Source organism: Anolis carolinensis, chromosome 2, assembly GCF_035594765.1.
Source record: "Anolis carolinensis isolate JA03-04 chromosome 2, rAnoCar3.1.pri, whole genome shotgun sequence".
In the NCBI taxonomy this organism is placed as follows: domain Eukaryota; kingdom Metazoa; phylum Chordata; class Lepidosauria; order Squamata; family Dactyloidae; genus Anolis; species Anolis carolinensis.
In genome coordinates, this window is record NC_085842.1 from 17,771,254 (window position 1) to 17,796,302 (window position 25,049).

At 44.1% G+C, this 25,049-nt stretch overlaps 2 protein-coding genes and 1 long non-coding RNA gene across 5 annotated transcripts in view; 1 reads left to right on the forward strand and 2 right to left on the reverse strand.

Annotated features, from left to right (window-relative positions):
• Window positions 1-499: 499 nt before the first annotated feature.
• Window positions 500-16,238, reverse strand: LOC103281203 (gastrula zinc finger protein XlCGF17.1-like). Its single transcript, XM_062973509.1, has 2 exons — window positions 16,023-16,238; window positions 500-3,133 (listed from the first exon to the last, which is right to left on the reverse strand). The coding sequence occupies exon 2, from the start codon at window positions 2,970-2,972 to the stop codon at window positions 1,998-2,000; it is 975 nt and encodes a 324-aa protein (XP_062829579.1). The 5' UTR covers window positions 2,973-3,133; window positions 16,023-16,238; the 3' UTR covers window positions 500-1,997.
• LOC103277561 (zinc finger protein 883-like) overlaps window positions 3,654-25,049 on the reverse strand; it is a 41,780-nt gene continuing 20,384 nt past the window's right edge. Inside the window, exons 1-5 of one of the 3 annotated variants that reach the window (XM_062973372.1) lie at window positions 15,063-16,012; window positions 14,374-14,500; window positions 12,850-12,920; window positions 9,814-9,940; window positions 3,654-5,646 (exon numbers count right to left, since the gene is read on the reverse strand). In XM_062973372.1, the coding sequence (XP_062829442.1) occupies window positions 4,157-5,646; window positions 9,814-9,940; window positions 12,850-12,920; window positions 14,374-14,500; window positions 15,063-15,443 (2,196 nt within the window). In that variant the 5' untranslated portion in view covers window positions 15,444-16,012 and the 3' untranslated portion in view covers window positions 3,654-4,156. Of the gene's footprint in view, window positions 5,647-9,813; window positions 9,941-12,849; window positions 12,921-14,373; window positions 14,501-15,062; window positions 16,013-25,049 lie in introns of those variants that run through there. The other 2 variants (XM_062973373.1, XM_062973374.1) reach the window with 2 other exon arrangements.
• On the forward strand, window positions 7,478-9,247 carry LOC134297044 (uncharacterized). The gene is made up of 2 exons (XR_010003781.1): window positions 7,478-8,658; window positions 8,742-9,247. It is a non-coding gene; the product is annotated as an uncharacterized LOC134297044 (long non-coding RNA).

The window sequence follows — 25,049 nt, forward strand, 5'->3', positions numbered from 1 at the left end:
CCACTCTTACAACCACCATGTCAGACGACACATAGAAACCATTGAAATCCACAAGCATGTGGACAATTTCAATAGAAAGGAGGAAACCATTAAAATGAACAAAATCTGGCTATCAGTATTAAAAACTCTAAGCAGCAAAGAAAGTACAACACCCTGAAAACACGGGAATTCCAAACATAAAGCAATCAGGACCAAGGATTCCCCCAGGCAGGAATCAGCTTTGAAGCTGCAAGGCCATTAAATGCTAATCAGGTGATTAATTGCAACATTCACACTTCCTCCAGCAGACTAGAGCTCTTTTTCCCACCCTGGACCTTCCACAGATAGATAAACCTCACTAGCCTCATTTCCAATGTACCTCGCAACCTCTGAGGATGCCTACCACAGATGTGGGTGAAACGTCAGGAGCATGGAACATGGCCATACAGCCTGAAAAGCTCGCAGCAGCCCAATGGAATTACATATGGCTTATTTTTTAAAATAAGTGACATGACAATCGTATTTTTAATTGTTTTATTTCTGAAAATCATACAGATAACAATACATTACAGTACAAACCTTGGCACTCTATGAATCAGTGTAGATGCTTCCCTATGCCAGTGTAGATTTGTCATTAAGTTACAGGTTCAGTTTGTACTTCAATATACATCAATTAGTTGACCCCTTCTTCCAGTCATTTAGTTCTTTCTCTAATTTCACCAATTTTTTGGTCCCTTCCAATTCCCTATCTATTAATCTAGCAAATTGAAATTGCCTCAAAGTACAACTCCAGCAAGGGGGCTCCCCACCCACCCATTTCTTGGGTGCCATAAAATATAAAGTTAGAGATTCTATTTTTATTTCCTCCCATTACCCATTTTTTGATGGAGCTGTCCCACTTCCTGAATAATTGGGTGGGGATATTTATCGGCAGAGTTTGAAATAAGTAGAGAAATTTGGGTAGGAACTTCATCTTATAAATATTTGTCTTGTAGTGATATCCTGAAATTTCTTCTCCCAGGTGTTAAGTTATTTGCTTGTGTTTTTCCATAAGTGATTGAAGTTCATTTGAATAATGTTGTTTAAATTTTTTGAAAATTTTACTCTTAGATATATTAGCTTCTTTTTCTCCAATTTCACACCTATACGGTTTTGGGTGGTTATTAGTTGTTTCCATGTTAGATTCTCATGGAGAATTTCTGATTTCCCAAAGTTAAGTGTGAGCCCCAAAATTTCCCCAAAATCCTTAATTGTTTTGACAACTGACCTTAGGGAGTCCTTCACCTCGCTTAAAATTAACATGGCATCATCCACATAAAGATTGATTTTGATTTCCTCTTTACCCGCCTTATATCCTTTGATGGTTATCTCCTCACTAATGACATTTGCTAATGGCTCAATGGCCAGCATGACCATCGTATGTAACCCTCTGAACAAGTGTCATAAGGAGTTTGTTTTCTGCTGCTCCAGAAAACAGGACCTCAACTTAGGCATTCAAATAACAAGAAATGGTAATCTACCAAATCTTAGGCAGAACTTCTCAAACGGTCCTGTTTGAGATCAGATGATATGCGTTTCCAGAGATGCAAAAGACTTCTCCAAAACAGTTCCAAGTAAAAACAAACAGCTAAAAACCTGAGTTTGAAACGAATAAGAGAATTATCTAAGAAATGAGTCCAAAGTCAAGCCAAGTGTTACTGGAAACCAAGGGAATAACACGTGTTCATCTGCCATTTCCCTGTTGCAACACATTTTATTAATTTTGTCCGAGCTCTCCAGATAATGTCTCTTCTGTATGAAGTTTGTGATAGTTCAAAAGATATGAACCCCAAACAAAAAATATCCCACATGCCTGGCACTTGTATGTTTTCAGTTTGTGTAAATTCTCTAGTACTTGTTAAGGGAGTAAAACATTTCCTATACTTCTGGCACTTTTACGCTTTTGTTCCTGTGTGTAGTTTTTTGTGGTACTCCAAGCGTGTGGAAAAAGCAAAACATTTTCCAAACCCCTGGCATTTCTATGGCTTGTGTCCTTTGTGAAGACTTTTGTGCTTCACCAAGTTTGAATTGTCAGCAAAACACTTCCCACACTCCTGGCATTGGTAAGGCTTCTCTCCTGTGTGGAGTCTTTTGTGCTTCACCAAGTGTGAACTGTCAGCAAAACATTTCCCACACTCCTGGCATTGGTAAGGCTTCTCTCCTGTGTGGAGCCTTTTGTGCTTCACCAAAGATGAACTGCGAGCAAAATATTTCCCACATTCCTGGCAGTGGCAAAGCTTCTCTCCTGTGTGAAGTCTTTTGTGGCTCACCAAAGTTGAACTGTCAGCAAAATTTTTCCCACACTCCTGGCATTGGTAAGGCTTCTCTCCTGTGTGGTGTCTTTTGTGCTTCACCAAGGTTGAACTGTGAGCAAAACATTTCCCACACTCCTGGCATTGGTATGGCTTCTCTCCTGTGTGGTGTCTTTTGTGGCTCATCAAGTTTGAACTATAGGGAAAACATTTCCCACACTCCTGGCATTGGTATGGCTTCTCTCCTGTGTGGAGTCTTTTGTGGTTCACCAAGTTTGAACTGCGAGCAAAACATTTTCCACACTCCTGGCATTGGAATGACTTCTCTCCTGTGTGGAGTCTTTTGTGCGCCACCAAGTGTGAAGTGCGAGCAAAACATTTTCCACAATCTTGGCATTGGTATGGCTTCTCTCCTGTGTGGATTGTTTTGTGCCTCACTAGGTTTGAACTGCGAGTAAAACATTTCCCACACTCCTGGCATCTGTGTGGTTCCTGTTCTGTGTGAAATCTCTCATGTTTCACCAAGTGTGAACTCTGGATAAAAGATTTCCCACACTCCTGGCTTGTGAAATCCTCACTTCCTTCAAAAATTTCTTCTTGGCTCAGATGTGGCAATTTGGAATCAACAACACATTTTGCTGATACTTTCCATTTAAGTTGGTCTTTCCCAGCATGGAGTGTCTTATGAAGTACAAGTGCCATATTTTGAGTAAAACACTGCCCACATCCATTGCATTTGTAGGGCCTTTCTCTGATAGAACCTCCATCTTCTCTATGGGTTTGTTGGTTTCTAGGAAAGCACCCACTGTGTCCAAAATGCTTCCTGTGTTCAGTGCATACATTGTTCTTCTTCCAGATATCTGCTGTGAAGAAGAAGGACAGAAACAATCATTCCTCAGCATGAGTGATAAGGGCTCTAAGGAAGCGGGAAAAGAGTGGATTGAAATGATTCTTAAAAAGGAAAAGATGATATAAATGCTGTCATTTCTTCACCCTTTGCTTAGTAACGATGACCCTCTAAGATAGAGATGAGTAACACATGATACAGATGCTACCTGTTGCTCAGCCCAGCCCGTTTTTTAAATTCTGTCTCCTTCTCTCTGAGGGAATTGAGACCCTTTCCCTTCAGATTCAAATGCTTGCCTTTTTCTCTAGATAAAATGTTACATTGCGACCACCCATTTCACAATCAGTCCCTCCTTTTTATTTCTCTCCCCCAAACCCCACTTCTCTCTTCCCATTTCAGTTAAAGTTGGACACTAGCACAGGTCTGCTGATCCTTCTGGGCCCATAACCACTGTCAGAGCGCGCGGTTTGGATAAACACACATGCAGCAGAAGATCAACGAAGAATCACTGGCACCAATAAATAGGCTGAAGCCTGTTTGGCTTTCTACAAAAGATTTACTGACAAACGGATAACTCTCAAGACGACATATACATACAGAGTGCAAATAGGCAGAGAGCAGAGGGCAGAGGGAAGAACAGATAACACAGCAAGCTATTTATAACCACCCCTGCTGTCTGATGCAATACACAGTTAACTCTATACACACTCGCATAGTGGACAGCAGACAGCATGATGCAATCTCCAGCTCACATTGCAACACCATAACTCAATTACATTTCCCACACTCCTGGCATGGGTAAGGCTTCTCTCCTGTGTGGAGTCTTTTGTGGCTCACCAAGGTTGAACTGTCAGGAAAACATTTCCCACACTCCTGGCATTGGTAAGGCTTCTCTCCTGTTAAAAGAAGTTAAGGGATGAAGTCTGAGTAAAACATTTCCCATACTTCTGGCACTTTTACGCTTTTGTTCCTGTGTGTAATTTTTTGTGGTACACCAAGCATGTGGAAAAAGCAAAACATTTTCCAAACCCCTGGCTTTCTATGGCTTGTGTCCTTTGTGAAGACTTTTGTGCTTCACCAAGTGACGTTTTTTGTGGCTCACCAAGGATGAACTGTAAGCAAAACACTTCCCACATTCCTGGCATTGGTAAGGCTTCTCTCCCGTGTGGAGTCTTTTGTGCTTCACCAAGGATGAACTGTCAGCAAAACACTTCCCACACTCCTGGCATTGGTAGGGCTTCTCTCCTGTGTGGAGTCTTTTGTGCTTCACCAAGTCTGAACTGTCAGCAAAACACTTCCCACACTCCTGGCACTGGTAGGGCTTCTCTCCTGTGTGGAGTCTTTTGTGCTTCACCAAGGGTGAACTTTGAGCAAAACATTTCCCACACTCCTGGCATTGGTAAGGCTTCTCTCCTGTGTGGAGTCTTTTGTGGCTCACCAAAGATGAACTGTTAGCAAAATATTTCCCACATTCCTGGCATTGGCAAGGATTCTCTCCCGTGTGAAGTCTTTTGTGGCTCACCAAGGTTGAACTGTCAGCAAATTTTTTCCCACATTCCTGGCATTGGTAAGGCTTCTCTCCTGTGTGGTGTCTTTTGTGCCTCACCAAGGTTGAACTGTGAGCAAAACATTTCCCACACTCATGGCATTGGTATGGCTTCTCTCCTGTGTGGAGTCTTTTGTGGCTCATCAAGTTTGAACTATCAGGAAAACTTTTTCCACACTCCTGGCATTGGTGTGGCTTCTCTCCTGTGTGGTGTTTTTTGTGGCTCACCAATTTTGAACTGTCAGCAAAACGTTTCCCACACTCCTGACACTGGTATGGTTTCTCTCCTGTGTGTTGTTTTTTGTGGCTCACCAATTGTGAACTGCGAGCAAAACATTTCCCACACTCCTGGCATTGGTATGGCTTCTCTCCTGTGTGGAGTCTTTTGTGCGTCACCAAGTGTGAAGTGCGAGCGAAACATTTGCCACACTCCTGGCATCGGTATGGCTTCTCTCCTGTGTGGATTGTTTTGTGCCTCACTAAGTTTGAACTGCGAGTAAAATATTTCCCACACTCCTGGCATTGGTATGGCTTCTCTCCTGTGTGCAGTCTTTTGTGCCTCAGCAAGTGTGAATTGCAAGCGAAACATTTCCCACACTCCTGGCAATTGAACTCTTTATTTCTTGAGTGAAGTTTTTTGTGCCTCATCAATTGTGAACTCTGGATAAAAGATTTCCCACACTCCTGACTTATAAAATTCTCACTTCCTTCAAAGATTTGGCTCAGTTGTGGCAATTTGGAATCAACAACACATTTTGCTGATACTTTCCATATAAGTTGGCCTTTCCCAGCATGGAGTGTCTTATGAAGTACAAGTGCCATATTTTGGGTAAAACACTGCCCACATCCATTGCATTTGTAGGGCTTTTCTCTGATAGAACCTCCATCTTCTCTATGGGTTTGTTGGTGTCTAGGAAGGCCCCCACTGTGTCCGAAATGCTTCCTGTGTTCGGTGCATGCATTACTCTTCTTCCAGTTACCTGCTGTGAAGAAGGACGGAAGCAATCATTCCTAAGCATGAATGATAAGGACTCTAAGGAAGTGGTATAAGAAGTGGATTGAAATCAAGCTTAAAACAACATAGACATGGAAGAAAAGAAGATATAAATGCTGTCATTTCTTCACCCTTTGTTCAGTAATGATTGACACTGTTTGACTGCCTAAACCCTCTAAGAGAGAGAGATGAACAATATATGATGCTACCTGTTGCTCAGCCCAGACCGTTTTTTAAATTCTGTCTCCTTCTCTCTGAGGGAATGGATGCCTTTTCCCTTCACATTCAAATGCTTGCCTTTTTCTCTAGATAAAATGTTACATTGCGACCATCCATTTCACAATCAGTCCCTCCTTTTTATTTCTGTCCCCCAAACCCCACTTCTCTCTTCCCATGTCAGTTAAAGTTGGATTTTTCTGCTCCAGCTCAGAAGATCCTATAACTAATTCCGTATTGCTGCAGAGATTGTTACACTTTTACCATCAACTAGTGAATGGGACTCTTACAGTTTTTGGAAGAAAAAATGGGCAACATATGCAGAAATACTCAAGAAAACACAAGGTAATCTCCAACTGAAAACAATGATAGAAATAAACAAGCAGGGCTATAACATGAACTTGTTTGAATGTGCACAAATACACCAACAATATCAAAAAGATGTGCAGACAGGATTTGAAGAAGAAAAGACAGATCTTGACAAGAAATAAACAACTATCTAAGCTCTTTGGCAACTCGATCAGCTTAGACGAATGGGAATACCTATGGAAAGTAAAAATAAAAATTTTCAGAAGCTATTCCCTTCTGGAAAATTTCTACAAAATGTTTTACCAGTCCTATATGACACCTATTAAACTAGACAAAATGCAGCCACAATTAAAAATCACTTGTTGGAAATGTAAACAAGCAACGGGATCATTTTTCCATATGTGGTGGTCTTGCAAGAAGGCAAAAAACTTTTGGACTGAGATCCATAAAACCACTGAAAAAATATTCAACCTAAAAATACTTATGAACCCAGAAACATTCCTACTAGGAATAACAGGCAGATCACTGCTGAAGTCACACAATAAACTCTTCACCTTGATGACAACTACTGCAAGAATCGTTTATGCACCAGCCTGGAAATTGGAGGAAACACCAGAAATAGAGGAATGGATTGTGAAAGTGGCAGCGGTGGCTGAGATGGACATTGTGACAGGATATCTCCAGTCAAAAGACCCTGCGGAGTTTAGGAAAGACCGGGAGCCCTTCAAAAGGTTCTTAGAAGGAAAGACTATTTCAACGTGGAGGTTTCAAGATTGACTATTATAAAATCTAAATTTTCATCACATTATTTAACTTCTTTCTGAAGAATGTCATGATGAAAAATCCTTTGGAACTATTTGATGTGACTTTATTTTCTTTTGTATATGTATTATGGCAGAACCTTTGAGATGTGAATGTTTTAAAAGCGTATGGCACTTTATCACTGTTACTTATTTCCATGATACAGCACTTTATGAAACCTGTCCCCGCTGGTTTGCTTTTAATTACTCTGATTTTATCTGCTTGGATGTTAATGTATTGTCCATTATATTATTTTGTGTATCGTTGGAATGTTTTAAGTTTTTGTCAAATATGTTGTGTTGTTGTTTTGGGCTTGTCCCTGTTGTGAGCCATCCCGAGTCACTTCGGGGAGATGGGGTGGGATATAAAAATAAAATTTATTATTATTATTATAAAGTTTGTATTCAGAAAAGGTATTATGTGTGGTTGTCAAGGAAAAGAAGGGAAGGGAAGGTGGGGAGAAAGAAAAGGAAAAAGAAAAAAAAATCTAAAGAAAAAGAAATATGTAATGCTATTTGGACAAGCTGGAATGTTACAAAATTAGAAATAAGTGATTCCTGAAAAGGTTAAATATGTTGGAATAATGTTAATGAAACATTTGATTATGACTTTAAATATCTCTCAGTTTGTGTTTGTTGTTCTTTAGGTTTTACCTGATTTGAGTCTCTAGATATTATTCAACAACTCCCATGCAAATTGGGCTTTTATAGCTGGTGTATGTAAAATTGTCAAAAAGCTCAAAGCACAGAAAATATTTTATTGCCTGTTCTCATTCTTATGGGTTCTTTTTTTTTTTTTTTACTAATGTGATGTCATGATGTGTTTAGTTAGACATATCCTGAAATTCTCTTGATCATGAAGATATATTCCCTGCCTTGCAATGAATCTCTTTTTTTTAAAATAGGATTTCTGCATATGATAGGGAGGGGGGAGAAGTAGCAGGTGGATGTTGCTTTGAAAATGTTTTGAATTAGAGTGAACAGTAAAGAATGTTACACTTATTTTGCGCAAGTTGTCATTTGAATACAGATCTAGACAGATTTAATTATTTTTGATTGTATATTGTTTGATTGTATATTAGACTGTTTGCACCAAATAATAAATACAAATAATTTTTTAAAAAAGAAAAGAAAAAGTGTTATGGTTGAGCCTCATGGCTCTACTACTGGGAGACGTGGGCGTAAGACTCCTTGAGAGTCAGATACTCTCGAGGAGCGAGAAAGGAAGCGGCTGCGAGATATCTTTGCAGAACCATCTGACGAGGATTCTTTTGAGGGGTTTACTGAGAGAATGGAGGAAGAGATGGTTAGCTCGGAAGAGGATGACATGGAATGGACTCGTGTAAGGGAGGATTTGGGTGCCACTGGCAATGATAGTATGGAAGGCGATTGGGGACCTTCAGGATTAGACCCGTGGACAAGCTGGAGGGATGGGACGGGATCCACAGCTGGGGATGCTGTGGGGCGTAGTCAAAGGTGTTCCAGTTCTGATGAGGAAAGTGATGAGGAAACGCCCGGGCTAAGGAGAACAGCTGATAGCGATGAGGACTTGTAACTGGCATAAAATGGGGTTTGGGAGCAATAGCAAATTGCGTTGGGCAAGGTAATCTGGACGAACGCTTGGGATCTGTGTGGGAAGTTTTCCTGAAGACGGGTGTGATTCGTTTGCTGACTACGTAAGTTATCCTGGACATTGGGCTCAGACGGCGGGAGGAATTGTGTGGGGTTTTGTTGTGCAACCTCTGCTTAATCTTAATAGCTTTGACCTTCCGTCGTCTTCTTGACGGACGCCATCTGCTTACTCTGGACTTACGGACTGACTGACTACGGCCTCGGATTCTCCTACCTGTGTCTATCGTTGGAACTGGTGAACTACAAACGTCTGCATCGGCCTTACGACCTTCGGAACGGATTGGGACTTCGCTGACTGCTTCTGCCCTCGTCTGCTGTGTTTGTATCGGGAATTTGCCTGCTGTGTGGAGGAGTAACCTCTAAGTTACTCAAACATAGCTCTTGGCAGCAGAGAAGCATCTGCTGCCAATTAGTTGCATTCCTTTGAACTTTTTGTTCACCAGCTTCTGTTTGTTTATTCCCAGGCTGAAGCAAGCTGTTTTGATTTAACCCGGATTAAACTCCGGTTTAATCCGGTTTATCTTTTGAACGTTTTTCTTGTCTCTTTTTACTTTTAAGGCCAGTGTTTGCCTAGCCCTTGTCTTTTACGGGCATTTTTGGTTCTGTAACTCCAATAAACTTTGTTATCTTTTATCTTGTGGCGTTCTGTCTTTGACAAAAAGAGAACAATGATGAAAGCAGAGAAGACAGAAAAAAAGGAAGGTCTGCGGGATTCAGCCAGATATAGTAGCAAACGTACTATTAGAAAGATAGGGGCATAGAGTTTGATTACTGTCATATGCCTCTCTCAGTGCACAAAAAAACCCCAAGTCCCAATCATTTGCATGCACAGAACATAGACCGCATTATATTACAAGACATCATCTTGCGAATGACTGAGGCTAGGGGCTGTTTGTGTGCTGGGAGAGGCAGCGTAGAAAGAGAGCTTAGCATTCAGACTTGGTTGGGAGGTCCTGGTTGGGACGAAAAGCTAAGTCGAATACTACATTGATAAAAAGATGTATAGCCATGTCATCCCACTGGAGTTCGAACTGGTGCTAAGAGTGCTGTTGCTCAGACACCAAGTCAATATTACTCTTATGTCATCTATTTCTAACATAAGCCCTGCCTTGAGAACTCTCTGAGATTGTAATGATTTAGAGTTGCTGATTGGGATACTACATTTTGAAATGGAAACCCCATTAATGAGGGAGCCTTACCAAGAGACTCCACAATCCCTTGAATTTCCTCCATGATCTGCAAGTGTAAGACTTTCTGATCAGGATTCAGAGTCACCCACTCCTCCGGGGAGAAATGGATAGCCACATCCTCATAGGCGATTGTGTCCTGGTGGAAAAAGAAAAAAAATCCTTCTTACATAAGGGCTATGAATAAAAATAATTATAAGAAAATCTTTAAAGTATTTACATTTCTGTTGGCTGTTTCAAAGGGAAAAGGCTGTGGCCTCCGTGCCATATAAACTAAAGCTTCGTAGAGATACACCAAGATGAAAGGGGCTTATATGTTACTAATTACTCCAAACCTACTGACAAAAACTCCATTCTTTACTTTAATAGCTTCCGTCATTACTCACTTAAATTCAATTTGCCATATTCCCAACTACTTAGAATTAAGAAGAACAATAGCAAACCAGATCATTATTTTGCAGCAGCCCATTCCCTTAACAACAAGCTTAAAGCGAGAGGCTATCCAGCTAAGATACTGAAACAGGTTTTTCAGAAGTCCCAACAGATTGATAGGAGCACCTTATTGAAATACAAACCCAAACAGCAACTAAACAGGATTATCTGTCCACTAACACCTACCTCACAGACCCCACATATCTGCAGAATTATTAATAAGCATTGGCATCTTGTACAGGAGATACCAGGGTGCAAAGATGCACCTATTATAGCACACAGAAGGTCTAAAAATTTAAAAGATATTCTCATTCATTCTGATTTCTAAATATCTAATTTAGAACCCAGGAATATTATCACAGGGAATTTTAAGTGTGGACATTGTGATGTTTGTGGTTTCACGTCCAATATTAAGCAATTCCAACATCCATCACTGCACATCAACATCAATTTGAAAAACTACATGACTTGTTCATCAGAAAACGTAATCTATGTAATTTGATGCCCTTATGATTTATTATATATAGGTATGACCACCAAACCCCTGAAAATCAGAATACAAGAGCATCGATCAAAAATTAAAAGAGAAAGTTTAGACTCCACCCTATACACTCATTTCCAACAAAAATCTCACCCATATAACTGTTTTAAATTTCTTGCTCTAGAGAAGGTTTATACTACTAGCTACACAGACATCAAAACTAGTCTCCTCAGAAGGGAAGCCTTCTGGATTCACAAACTGACGACCATTACCCCTCATGGTCTAAATGACAAATTGGACCTCACCTGCTTCCTGTAATCAGGTATTTAAGCCACTAGGGGACCATGAATGGCTGCTCGCATCACAAAATCCACAGCAGCATATTGATACTGCAAACATGTGAGTAGATATGTTTACTACTATATCTAGGAAAAAGATAATTCCTTGTTTGTAACCTAGAATATCGCATACCTTGGGGTGCTTTGACATGTCTATTTTCACAAGGTCTATATAATTTATGATTTACATCTTATAAAGAGCACAACATTGGACAAATTTCCTTTTATTTTTATTTCCGTTAAGAATACCTGATGCAGAGCCATCAATAAAGTAATAATAAAACATTTGCCGCTTACCAGAAGAAGGGTTACCAAATCTGGGATAAAACTCGGGAACCAGTTGTAAACGGCGTGAACGGATATATTACCACCTACTCAGGATCTACATCAGCATTGACTCTGTCTTCTTGGCTTTACTATTAATCCAAAATCTGTGGAGTCCTGAGGAATCCCTCCAGAACTGCAGAGACTCTGAGTCGGTTTGCCTTTAAGCCAATTTAATCCTTTGAGGACTGCAGAGACTTATATCATTTTATTTGATTTATAATACTGAGTTTGATACTTTTGCATTATATACCATAGGACTAAGCATTGATTCTGTGAATGTAATATATATATGATGCTCTAATATACATATTGTGTACTACTTATGTTTTGAACCATTATTGTGTTTTATATAGTTCATTACATTGTAGTTCATGCAGCCCTGGAGACTTGAATTCATTTAGGACTGGGTTGTAGCTCAGCTGGCAAATCAGCAACAGTAATAAGATCTCCCAACTGAAAGCTGACCAGGTTGGGGTGAGCACTCCACCATCAAGCCCAGCTCACTGTTTACCTAAGCAGTTCAAAAATAGCTTATAAGCTGTAAGTAGAGAAGTTAGGTACCTCAAATTGTGGGGGAGGTATTTTATGACACCATGAATAACAAGACTAGAAATGCAGTGACCGAGAGGAAGGTGGAAGGAGGAGGTCCTGATGGCAAAAGCACTCCGTGACTGAATCTGAGCGCAACCTCAACCTCGAAGGCACTAAAAAACTGGACTTCAGGACTACATACCTCCTTCTGTCTGTCTTGTTCTGTTCTGTCCTGTCTCCAAACGGCATTCAATGTTTGCCGTGTTTGTCTACTGTGAGCTGCCCTGAGTCCCTTCGGGAGACAGGGCGGAATATAAATAAAGTGTTTTTCTTTTTGTTGTTGTTGTTGTTGTTGTTAGAGTGATCAGGTGTTCCTGGACTACTTCTTTACCTGTTTTGTGTTGCATTTCCCCTTTTACTTCATTTGCTCCATCTTGTTCATGCAGAATATTGATTTCCTTTTGGCAGAAGACTAAGGCAACGTTCTACCTTTTCCCTCTCCCCTGTTAGCATTTCACCACCTTCTCCAGGTAGAGACCCTATCACTTCCTCATTTTTCCTTCTTCTACTGACACAACCGAAAACCATGTTTTATTGTTTTTAATCTCTCTGACAAGCCTGAGCTCATTTTCTGCTTTAGCTTGTCAAACATTTTCCCTACTTATGCTGGTTAGTTGTTTGAATTCTTTGGTGATTTCCCCCCTTTTCCATTTCTTCTACATGTTCCTTTTAAATCTTAGTTTAGTTGAGAGTTCTTTTGACATTTATTTTGGTTTCTTTAGATTCCTCTTATTTTTTCCTCCTTGTGCCTTCAGTATTTCACTGTTAAGAAACTCCCATTCAATCTTGTCTGTTTCAAGAGATATTTGATTATTAAGCCTGGAATCAATGACACCCAGGCAGCTCCAGTCCTCCTCTCCCAGGAATCCTTCTGCTTACCTGATTCAGTTCCACTCCATCACAAAGGGGAGGAAACGACTGAGGATTTGGCAACAACATCATTCCAGCCCCTGGAAGAGAAAGCAAAGTGTTGAAAGCTAGTCACGTAAATATGTCTCAGAGTAAGTGACTGTAAGGATGTTATGAGTTAATGGGAATTATTGATAAGATTTTATTTGTTTATTTAAAGGAAAAAAGGGGAGTTATGTATTGATGAAGACAGGTCTCACATGGAAGCCAGCTGTGTTCAGCGGGTTGCCATGGCAACGTAACCTCTCTCTGGAGGAGAAGGGGGCGTGGCTTAGTTGGCAGTTAAAAGCCTGTGCCTTTTGAAAAAAGAGTGGCTGTTAGACTTCTAAGGAAGTTAGGAGCAAAAGAGACGCTGCTCTTGGACAGTTTTAGGTAGTTAGGAAATAGAGGCTTGGTCACAAGCAGACGGCAGCTTATGGTCATTCAGGGGAAAGGCTGAGAATATAAGCTGACCGGGAGTTTAATCTATTACATTCTGAAAGAAGTTGTTTAAGAAATATTCAGTCAAACAAGACTGCACTGTAACTTAAGATCCTGAACATATATATATTGGAACCACTCGCTTATGTACAAATAAACTTGAATTTTGTTGTTCATAAAGATCAGTCTCCCTGCCTCACTCAGAGCCTGAGGGAAAGCCATTACATTGACTGTTTTATCACCTACTTTAAAAGACATTACCTCACGTTGGTGGCAGTTACCGTACTTTCCTATATAAGTTACCAGATTTACTCATATAAGTTCATCAGTTTGGTTATCCTTCCTTACCCTCCAAATCCTCCTGATATATATATACTCCAACCATATCTTCCCTCCATATTTGAAAGACCGGTTTACAGTGACCCCTTAGAACACAGGAGCATTCAACAGTCCAAGAATATGTAAAATGTAAGGTGTTGTCGCCCAAATCTATGGCAGGCATCCTCAGAGGTTGTGAGGTATTGTACCTCACAACCTCTGAGGATGCCTGCCATAGATGTGGGTGAAACATCAGGAGAGAATACTGGGACATGGCCATATTTTATTTATTTATTTATTTATTTACATCACTTTTACCCCGCCTTTCTCTCCGAGGAGACTCAAAGCGGCTTACAGTAAATAGGCAAAAATTCAATGCCTAAAAACAACGTAAAAACAACAATTCATATAAAACAATCTACAAAACAACAGTTCATATAAAACAGGTACCATTACAAAATAAAATCACATTATATAAAATTTTAAGAATGTCCAAGATTAAAATCCATTCATCCAGAATCCTCAAGTCTTCGTACAGGTCATGTAAAGTCCATGTTCTTATTCATTAAAAGCTTGTGTGCACAGCCATGTCTTTAAGGCTTTCCTGAAGCCTAGGAGAGTTGGTATCTGCCGTATGTTGCTGGGGAGGGTGTTCCACAGCCGAGGAGCCACCACCGAGAAGGCCCGGAAAGCACATACAAAGGGGAATTTACACTGGCATAAAACACCAAAACTCCCAAAAGAGTTCCTTCTTACCCTCCAAGGCTGCAGCCCCATCTCCTTCCTGCTTCAGCTTCTTCTGCCTGAGACTCTGAGTGGTGTTTGATGGAGATTTCTCTGATGCAGGGACATTAGACTGGACTTCTGTGCAGTTATTTTGGGTCTGGAAAAGTGCAGAATATTCCAGAAGTATTATGGAGAAAGTTCAAAAATATCACAGTTCTATGTGCAGAAACTGCATGGGCTTTTTAAAAAGAATAACTCTGAGATGGCAACCTAACAAAGGCCATACCCCCCTCCTGTCATATTGACTTTTATGACTGTTTTTAATCATGTTGAAATTTTACTGCTCGGTTTAATGTTTTATCTGATTTGTGCTGTCGTGTCTGGGCATGGCCCCATGTAAGCTGCCCCGAGTCCCTCCGGGGAGATGGGGCGGGATATAAGAATAAAATTATTATTATTATTATTATTATTATTATTATTATTATTATTATTATTATTATTGTAATATCTGGGGTCAACAAATTTGAGTAGACCAACAACCGAGCGTACAGTAGATATGGAGGTGACGGTAGGAGGAGCAGAGCAGGTGGGAAAAGAGGTAGAGGGGGCTGGATTTGGCTCCTCCCCGACATCAGTCCCATCTTGGAAGAATGGCAGGATGTACCTTTAATCTATCCATCAGTCCCAAGATTAGTGAAACCAAGAGGAAATGCTCTCACCTGTTCTTTCTGCCTCTTGTCCTCTGCCTGACTCAGGAGGAAGCCTTCCGCCAGGGCCACCGCCTGGGAAGAGGTCTCTGCCCCACACTCTCGGACCCAGCTCCCCATCTCTGGGGGCAGGAGGCTCAGGAACTGCTCCAGGATCACCAGGTCCAGCATCTCCGCCTTGGTGTGTTGCTCTGGCTTCAGCCACTGGCGGCAGAGATCGTGGAGGCGGCTGCAAACCTCTCTGGGTCCCTCGCCCTCTCGGTAGGAGGACTGCCTGAAGCGCTGGTGCTGTATGTGGGCATTCAGGAACATCTGCGTAGTTCTCTCCCAGTATTCCCCACTGCTCCCAGTGACCCTGCCTGCTTCAGGTCCAGGTGAGTTGGGTTTCTCCATGTTGGAACCACTCTGATGAAGAACCAAACCGTATCGAAGATGCTTTTCCTTCCTCTTTTTTCAAGGGATGAAATCCCTGAACAGGCTCTACTCCAAAATTCTCAGCCAATAATCACATTTCATCTTTGAAAGAAAGGCAGAATTAGACAGACGTTTGGGAGGCTTTTTCTTGGAGAGTTAAAAAACAAGTCCTTTCTTTATTCCAGAGCCAGGTAATGCTGGACCCTCCTTCCTCTTGGGCCTCTGCTTCTCCAGCCTCCAGACCCACCTGGCCTCACCTGGCCTTCCATTGAACTCCCATTCAATCCCTATCCACACGATCCCCCCATGATTCCTTCAGCTGATGCTACATGATCCATAGCCTTTCTTGTAAATAAGAACCAAGAGACTTCGAAACAAGAGACAAAAATCAATATAACAACTAAGATAAAATATTTGGAAATACAGATAACAAACAGAAACACGGAATTATTTAAAAACTTATGGGGGGGGGAAGGGACACAGCAGACAGGTGAGTGTGTTGGGAGGGGAAAGCCATTGGCCCTCTGCCTGCCTGCCTCTCTCCTCTGAAAGACTCACCTGATGGAGGAGTGGCAGCCTCACAGTCTGTTGTGATGCCCCCCAATCCCAGGTGAGTGCAGGCCTGGGCCAACTTCGTCCCTCCTTCCAGGTCTTTTGGCCCTTTGGAGAAGGTCTGGGAATAGGACTCTCTAAAAGGAGAGGAAGGAGGACGCGGAGGAGGAGGAAGGAGAGGCCAAAGGGACAAACCACCCTCACGCAGCCGGGCGAGGAAGGGTTAAGGGGAGGGAGTTTGGTTCCTAGAGGGACATGAAAGGCGGGTCTAAGGAGGCCCACTTCCTTCCTGCCTCTCTGGGAACCAGACTCCCTCCCCTTAACCCTTCCTTGCCCAGCGTTACACTGGAAGGAGGAGAAAAGAGCATCTCCCAAAAGCCCTGGAACCGAAGGACTAAACACAATGGCACAGATATAGTCATGGAAGAAAAATTCCATATTCATAGGATAGTTAGTTAGATGTATTCTTTCCCATTCAAACCATTGCTTCACAACCCCACTGAACATTAAAAGAAACCCACCCCACCCTTTTTCTTCCTTCCTTAATTTTTCCCCCTTTCCTCCTTTTCTTCCACTCTGCCTGCCTTCCTTCCCCTTTTTCCTCTGGGAAGCCTGGCTTGTTAAAGGTACTTTGGAAAACTATGCCTCTTCTGTATATAATTTGCCCCAAATGCTCAATGTGTTTTCCTATGTGTTCCCATTTTGCCTATATGTTGTGTTAACCTAATGTTTTGTGCTCCTGAGAATCCCCATTCCTTCCATTTGGGGGAAACCTTGTTCCTGAACCCAAAAATGTCTTGCATCCCACACAATTGCATAGCCTGGGGAAAAGAAACTAAGCTGGGAACTTCCTCATCAAGTTCCCAGTTTCATCTATATTGTTGGACTTTACCTGGACATTGCAACACAATACTTCTATTCAGGCGGGGAAAATCACCTCTCCCCGCCCCTCGGAAAGAACCAATTTCACCACCTGCGCCTTTGATGAATGGGACCACCCACATCGGAAGGAATCAGCATTTCTACAGCCAAAACCCATTCTCTGTCATTTTTGCATGATTGTGTTAATATATGAAGTTTTGTTTCTCTGGGGTCTGGAATCGCCAGGCCATCCCTCTTAATGGGCTATGTCATATTCATTTCATAAAACAATAGCCTTCCCTGGGCAGGGCCATAGACGCCCTCAATCACTTTGTTATTTTTCGTGTTCAATAAAAGGAACATCATTTATTGTCCAGTCGTGTCTGACTCTGGGGGTTGGTGCTCATCTCCGTTTCTAAGTCGAAGAGCCGGCGTTGTCTGTAGACACCTCCAAGGTCATGTGGCCATTGGCATGACTGCATAGAGCACCGTTACCTTCCCCCTTGTGCAAAGGGATGAGCGGAATGACTGCATGAGGCTCATTGATGCATTGGCTTGTTAGATTGAGAGTTCGTTGTCTGAATGCAGCTTGTGACATTGTAAACAGCTTGTGTCTGTCTTACGGTGTTTGAGATGATCGTTCAGACAGAAAATGATTTACCTCTGCTAATGGGCAGGAGGCATAGGCAACCCTTTGGTAGTGTTGTCGACCGCACTTTGGGGGATCGGGCCCCTTAAGGAGAGAGCCGATCCGGTCCTGAGGGAACGGACCTTGGCGAAGCCAAAAGAAGAATATAAGCCGCAATACAACCTGAAGCCTGAAATGAAGAAGGTCCGCCAAGTTGAAGGAAAATCCGCCAAGGAGTTTTTATTGAGCAATTCAGCTGAAAAGGACGCTAATAGCGATCATTCAATCTACTAGCGTAACATATGTTTCAAATAAAGCCATATTTATACAATGTTTCGGTCTGACAGCCCTTTGAATCTCCCGCCCCGCTTCCCTGCCCATCTGATCGCGGATAGGCTGAGAGTTGGAACGAGGCGGGCTTTCGTTTCCCGCCTTGCCCTGCTGGCCCAATGGGGAGCCGTTTTTTGTCCCCCCTCGGGCCAATCAGAGAGGAGGAGGCGGGAGCTATAGAAACAATGAGGTGACCGGACAGGAAACATCGGATTAATTCTGGCCCAGCCGATTTCTAAAGGAATTAATGGCACCCATCAAGGGTGTCCGGGGTCCTGTCACGTTCACAGATTTTAGATATGCCTTGGGGTGTCAGACTGGAAGTGGTGATGGGTGGTGATGAGCCGCCATTGACGGCCCCACAGGGTGCCTTCCAGCGGCGTCCTGGCCTGGGATATGACAATGTTTGCCTTGGGGGCGAGTCACCTTTAGGAATTTGGTGACTCTACACCCTATATTGTCCATGCGATCGGAATGAGATTGGATTAAACTGTGGCAGATTATCCTTTTGTTTTTGGGAAGGGAGGTCTGAGTCATAGAGCTAGAGTTCATGTTGGGGTCATAATATTTCCCATTTGATTTCATGATTTGACAATTATATGGGATAAAATGAAAATTAAAAATAAAGTCGGAATATAAACCCAGCTGGGAAAAAACACATATTTTCCGGGGATCCCAAAGAGTATAAATACATATAGGCAGATAGGCAGCTTTCAAGAAAATAAAGGAGAATCCATAAAGGTGGGTGACATTGCATAAAGGGGAATCATGAATGATATAAACAATCGATATAAGTAATAGGAAACATTTGATAAAATTCATACAACAGTGAGTCATATAGAATATGAAAATTCACAAATACATGAGGAGAAAGAGTTCATAAGGAATTCATAGAGATGGCATGGGAAGGGGCACATGTGGGTTGTAGTCTTTGGAAGTATAGGATTCCATAAGTCCAAGGGTAGGTCTGGGGAAGAGTGTTCTTCTTCTTCATAAAATCACAAAAGTATGCATGAAACGTGGAGTGCACCCGTCCGTCACCCCCTGGCAGCTGTAGAGGGTGAGGGTCCTTGGAGAACTATGTCTCCCCCGCGAGAGAGCGATCCCCCATCCCCAGTACACAGAAAGGGGCTAGGGGTCTCTTAAAAACCATTCCGCGAGTCGCGGGGAGAGGAAAACCCGGGATAAAGCAACAGCTTGGCTTGAAAGGAGCTGTCGGTCCCGTTTGACAGTCAGCTGTTGAGGTGCCGAAAACTGGACCGATTCCGGTTCTGCTGGTTGTCTTCGAGTCAGGAGCCTTAGAAAGGGTTAGGTCTAAAAGAGGAGCGTTCTAGGGGTAATTTTGATAGAGATATGAGCCAATTTACATCGTCCGCCATGTTAATCTATGGCGGAGAAACCTCAGCCGGAGTTTAAAGGGACGGGAGGGAGAGAAACTGCATGCAAAGGAAGGAGTCAGAGGGAGATACAAAATAACCAGATAGAGAGTGTTATTGTTAAAATAAATGCTACTTTTATTGGGGGATTTTGTTACATAGTTCAGGGAAGGGGAAAATGAAGAAAAAAGTCTTTTAATAATAGTCTGCTGCGGTCCCGCTTCGTTCCTTTGGGGAGTAATCTATGGAACTTTCTGCTGCGTTTTCAAATCAATTTGAAAGCTGGGGTGACGGTCATCATATTCCCCACTCGGTAAGGGCGGGGCGAAGATGGGAGGAGCCCACTTCGCCCCTGCCCTACCGCATAAGCATTATAACCTCTTAGCGGCAGCATGGCCATCTGCTGAGAGGGGTTCGAATGGTTCTTTTTGCGACAAATTTGGAACAGAGCGGGCAAATGCGACCAGCAGCAGCTTATTATTAGAAGGAGAAGGATTACAGCTAGAAAGAGGAGAAAACCTTTCCTCAGCCAGTCTAAAGAAGGGAGCCAGTTGGTCAAAAAACTAAGGTCGAATCCAGTCGTCTCCTTAATTCCTGAGGCCAAATCATTTAAACCCTCGATGGATTTATGAATCATAGGAGTCTGGTCTGTCAAATTAAAGCAGCACATGTGCCTTACACTCTCACAGCCATAGTGGTTTTTCAATAGGAGGAAATCAATAGCTGCCCTGTTATCTAACACAGCCTCCCGCAGCTCATGCATTTCCTTGGCCACTGATGCCAAGGCTTGAGAGGTATAATTGATGTTTTTGACCAGAGCGCAGGCCAGGTGCTTTATGGCCCTATAATTCATGGCTGAGGCCACTCCAGGAGTGAACAATGCAGCCGCCACAAATTGTGGGATACCTTTTAGCACTACTGAGGGGTCACAATTCGGATCCAAGTTCTGAATGGATCTTGCCTTCCGACCCAAAGAGTGTGCCAACTCTAAGTCGTTCTTGGAGGGCATAAAAAGAGACAGCCTACCCAATGCACAATTCCCCATGGAGGTATTGGCAGGTAGATAACCATAGGCTGTCTGTCCACACAGGAAAAACCATCCTGGGGGCAGGACCAAATGGGCATTCAAATGAGACAGTTTTTCTATATGTGTGCAATTTAGAGAGTTGTCAATGGGAAGCTGATGGCACTCACCGATGCAGGTGGGTATTTGAAAGCAATTTTTTGCTTGAGGAACATGAGCAAGGCGGATGGTAGCCATGCCAGGCAACTTGTCCATGGAGACTCTTCCCCAGTTAGAGAGATCTCTGTAAGACATATCCTTTGGGATGTCTTGGAACATGGTATAATTTCTAAAAATTTCCAGAGGTTCTGGAATGCCAATTAAACAGGTGGAAAACAGGTCTGTGGCTGAGGCTCCACTGGACAGGCAAAAATCTGAGACATTTAAGGCTTTTGTGGCCAACTGTTGCCAGAAGTTTACTTTAGAAGAAAGCCATTCATACAACACCGGGCTAGAACTGGCAGGGAGAGTCAGAGAAAAAATGAGAATTAGGGTTAGCATTTTCTAGGGTTAGGACCCTGGACAGCTCACAGTGGGAAAGATAGGGGAAGAACAGAGAGAAAAATAGAGGGGAAATTAGAACTCACGGCTCCTGATTCAGCACGCCGGACAGCTCCCAGTGGAATCGTGGTGTTAGTTCTTCCGAGCGGGGGGGGTTGAAGTGAGGGCCGATTTGACAGCTGTCAAGGCGAGCTGTCAAATGTTTGTAGGTCCAAATGGGGGTGTTCCCGTGGTGCTAGAAGGATGGAATTTGGAGGAGTCCTTGGAGGGGGTCTTGTGCTTTGGTCTCTGGCTTTTGGTCTTTCTCCGGGCCTCGGGAGGGTGTGGGTCAGGACAGTTCGCGGGCGGCGGGCCCTGAGGAGGTGTTTTCCGGAACAACACCTTCAGGTCGTCTCCCAGCTCAGCTGTCCACAGATCTTTGTCTTCCTCACCGCTGGTGGGGGCTGGTTCTGGTCCAGGAGCACTCTTGATGGATCCTGGCATGGATTCCAGCACCTTGCAAGCGATGTAGGAGGTCAGGAGGGCTTCGAGGAGGTTGTGATGCCATCTCCACCAGGCGCCTCCTAGTGTCCACAGCCAGGTCCAGCACCTCCACCCGGGAGGAGGTCCAAGGGATAGAGAATGCCTCAAGACAGCAAAGAAAAGAGATCACGTGTCCCCTCCCCACTCCCCTTCCCCCAAGACCCTAAGAGTGGAGGGTTAATTTTATAAGGGAGAATAAAGGAGGGAAAAAATGGAAATAAATCATTCATACCTTCTGGGACATTTTCAATACTGAAGGTTCCTCTGGCACCCTCGCAGCCATGTTTGGGCTCCCCACTCGCGCCTGACCCAGCGACCAACAGCGAGGGTCCTGTTCGTGGCTCCATGGGGACACACTTTTAGCCTCTGCCACCTCTTCTTCAGGTGAGGAGGGGTCGCCCTTACCTGCCAGCCTTCTCCTGGTCTCGTGGGGGCGCCCTTTCCTCCCTGCAGTTGAAGGGGATGTTCTTCTGCTCAGGGTCAGCCTTACGACCCCTGCCAGGGGTTGGAGCCAGCTTGTGGGTGGGGGCCTCATCACCGTGATGGCACCCCACTGGTTGCTCTCGCCTTATCTGAGCTGGGTTTCTCAGAGTCCCTTTATAGCCACAGGAGCGGATGATGGTCCTGGTAGTCCAGGTCGGAGTGGGGTGCCTTTCATGTGGGGTGCCAGGATCCCCATTCTACAATTCCCAACGGTCCCTTTTATACTGAGAGAGTGTTAGTAAAACCCCTAACCCATTGTATACACAGTCATTCAAGAGATAGCAAACAAGAGAGAGAGAGAGAGAGAGAGAGGAACAGAAAGGATAGCTCAAGGAAGAAAACCATGAGAAAGAGGAACAAAACTTGGTTCCCCACATTTAAAGGACAGACAGAAGCTCCAAAGTCAAGACAACAAACAAAGAATACTACTCAGAGAACAGGGAAGCCCCAGGCAGGACTCAGCCAGTCTCTGAAGATGGAAGGTTTTCCAAAGATACACAATATCCCCCAGAGAGAAAGGGGGGGGTTGAGAGGGAGATTCAAAAAAAGGGGGAGGGGTTTTGCAGGGTTGCCCAAAGGGATTGGGTGAAGAAAAAAGAAAAAGGGAAAGGAGTCTTTGAGGACACAGGATCCTTTGGTTTGAGCAAATTTCAAGGTGTGACCTGATGCTTTGGAAAGAATGCCAGATCAAAGGTCCCCCTTGCAAATTGTAACCAACAAAAATGCAAATTTACAGTCTAAAAATTTTATGTTCCTCTGGGATCTTTGGGGAGTTTCTAGAGATTTTGGGTAAAGTTTTGAAAGCAGACAGAAAAGAAGAGGGGGAAAAAAAGGGATTGAACTGTGACTCCGAAATTCAGAAGCAGATTGCTTTGAAAAGGAGGGAGAGAGGGGAAAATAATTCTTTGGAGAACTATTGACCCAATATTCAGGCTTCAGATAAAACAGAGGATGGCAATGGATGTCTTATGGTCTCTGAACAGTCAATTCCTCCTTCCCCTGCCTCATCCCCCCCAGGGCCCCTCCTTTCCCCCTGTTCCTCTGGCCAAAAAGGACGAGCGAGAGGAAGAGAGGGAGAGATTAAGGGAGGGGGGCTGCAAGGGGGAAGAAGTCTTTGGGGTGGAAGGGAAAAAGGCTTAGAGGGATTCGGTTGGGGAGGGGTGGAGAGGGAATAGGAGGTTGGGAAACGGAGGGGAGATGGGGCTGAGAGAAAACAGAGGGCTGGGAAATGGAAGGGAGAGTGAGTCTGGGAGAGTGGGATCCCGGGAAGCAGAGGTTCCCTTGAAGGGTCGATTTGGGGGTTCTGGGTCGGTGCAAGACTCAGAACAAGGGGGAAAACGGGGGATGAGGTGAGGCAAGGGATGGGGGTCGGGTTTGGTAAGGTGGGGGGTAAGCAAATGTCTCCAGAAGTTCCTCTTCTGGTGGAGGCGGGAGGGGAAGTAGGTCTAGAGAGGAGCTTCTGAGGGTAGGTTTTGGAGCCCACGTCCCTGCATGGGAAGACTTGGACCCCCCCTCCCTCCTTCCACTCTCCCTCTGGCTTGAGGCTATGAACATCGCAGCATAAGCAAGTTGGGACCACTTGCCCTCCCCATGGTGAGTCACCTTAGGTCAACACTCCGAATTCGGTGATTCAAACGGGGGGGGCAAGCTGTTCCCCCTTCAAGGGCCCCAAGGGGCCACTTATGTGCTCTGAGTTAGCCCAACCTGGCCTGCACCATGTTTTTCGATGCAAAGCCCACCCCAATTGGCCAGGATCTTTCCCAATGGAGAATCCCTGGGGATGTCTGCTGGGGTGGGACACCCTAGACGTGCTTGAACAAACACCCATCCTTGGCTCAGCCCCTGCCCAGTACCTGACAGTTAATGGAGTAACGACTCACCCACCGGCTGGATGCAACTCGTCCTTTCAAGAGTTCTCCCTACACCAAGGCTGAATGGCTGGCGTTCGTGGGATCCGCAGGTGCCCCGGGAACACAATCGTTCCCCTACCCCACGATCCTAGAACCTGTAATCTTACAAGCCAGACTGTTCTCACACACCACCGGGCGCCAGATGTTCCCGCGTTTCACCAGGAATTTGTTACCGAGCCCTGATCCGAAGTGCAATACCTCCAGAACTCCGCCCACCTGGGTCTTAACAACGGGGCCGGTTCCCTTTTATTTTTACAGGGCGTCCCCTGTTTCACGTTGGCGCCTTTCCTTCGAGGAGCTAAAAATCTGCTTCCTCCTATCTGGCTCCTTTGTTCAGTACCCTGAATCAGATCTAGAGAGAGAAAGGGGCTGCCAGAGAAATTTGGATGTGAAATGAGGTCAAATTGTTGGTCGGAGGGCCCTCCTTGCAGCCGTTTCTCTCCCCAACCTGTTCCAGAATATCTGGACCAAGGTCGCCGCTTGGAATTTTAGCCTAAAAAAATTGATTTTCGGAACTTCCAAGCAAGTCCCTTCGTGGTAAAGCCAAATTATGTTGTCGACCGCACTTTGGGGGATCGGGCCCCTTAAGGAGAGAGCCGATCCGGTCCTGAGGGAACGGACCTTGGCGAAGCCAAAAGAAGAATATAAGCCGCAATACAACCTGAAGCCTGAAATGAAGAAGGTCCGCCAAGTTGAAGGAAAATCCGCCAAGGAGTTTTTATTGAGCAATTCAGCTGAAAAGGACGCTAATAGCGATCATTCAATCTACTAGCGTAACATATGTTTCAAATAAAGCCATATTTATACAATGTTTCGGTCTGACAGCCCTTTGAATCTCCCGCCCCGCTTCCCTGCCCATCTGATCGCGGATAGGCTGAGAGTTGGAACGAGGCGGGCTTTCGTTTCCCGCCTTGCCCTGCTGGCCCAATGGGGAGCCGTTTTTTGTCCCCCCTCGGGCCAATCAGAGAGGAGGAGGCGGGAGCTATAGAAACAATGAGGTGACCGGACAGGAAACATCGGATTAATTCTGGCCCAGCCGATTTCTAAAGGAATTAATGGCACCCATCAAGGGTGTCCGGGGTCCTGTCACGTTCACAGATTTTAGATATGCCTTGGGGTGTCAGACTGGAAGTGGTGATGGGTGGTGATGAGCCGCCATTGACGGCCCCACAGGGTGCCTTCCAGCGGCGTCCTGGCCTGGGATATGACAATGTTTGCCTTGGGGGCGAGTCACCTTTAGGAATTTGGTGACTCTACACCCTATATTGTCCATGCGATCGGAATGAGATTGGATTAAACTGTGGCAGATTATCCTTTTGTTTTTGGGAAGGGAGGTCTGAGTCATAGAGCTAGAGTTCA

Excerpts from the sequence above, each read along its gene's own strand:
- LOC103281203 (XM_062973509.1), bottom strand. The coding sequence starts at position 2,972 with ATGGCACTTGTACTTCATAAGACACTCCATGCTGGGAAAGACCAACTT.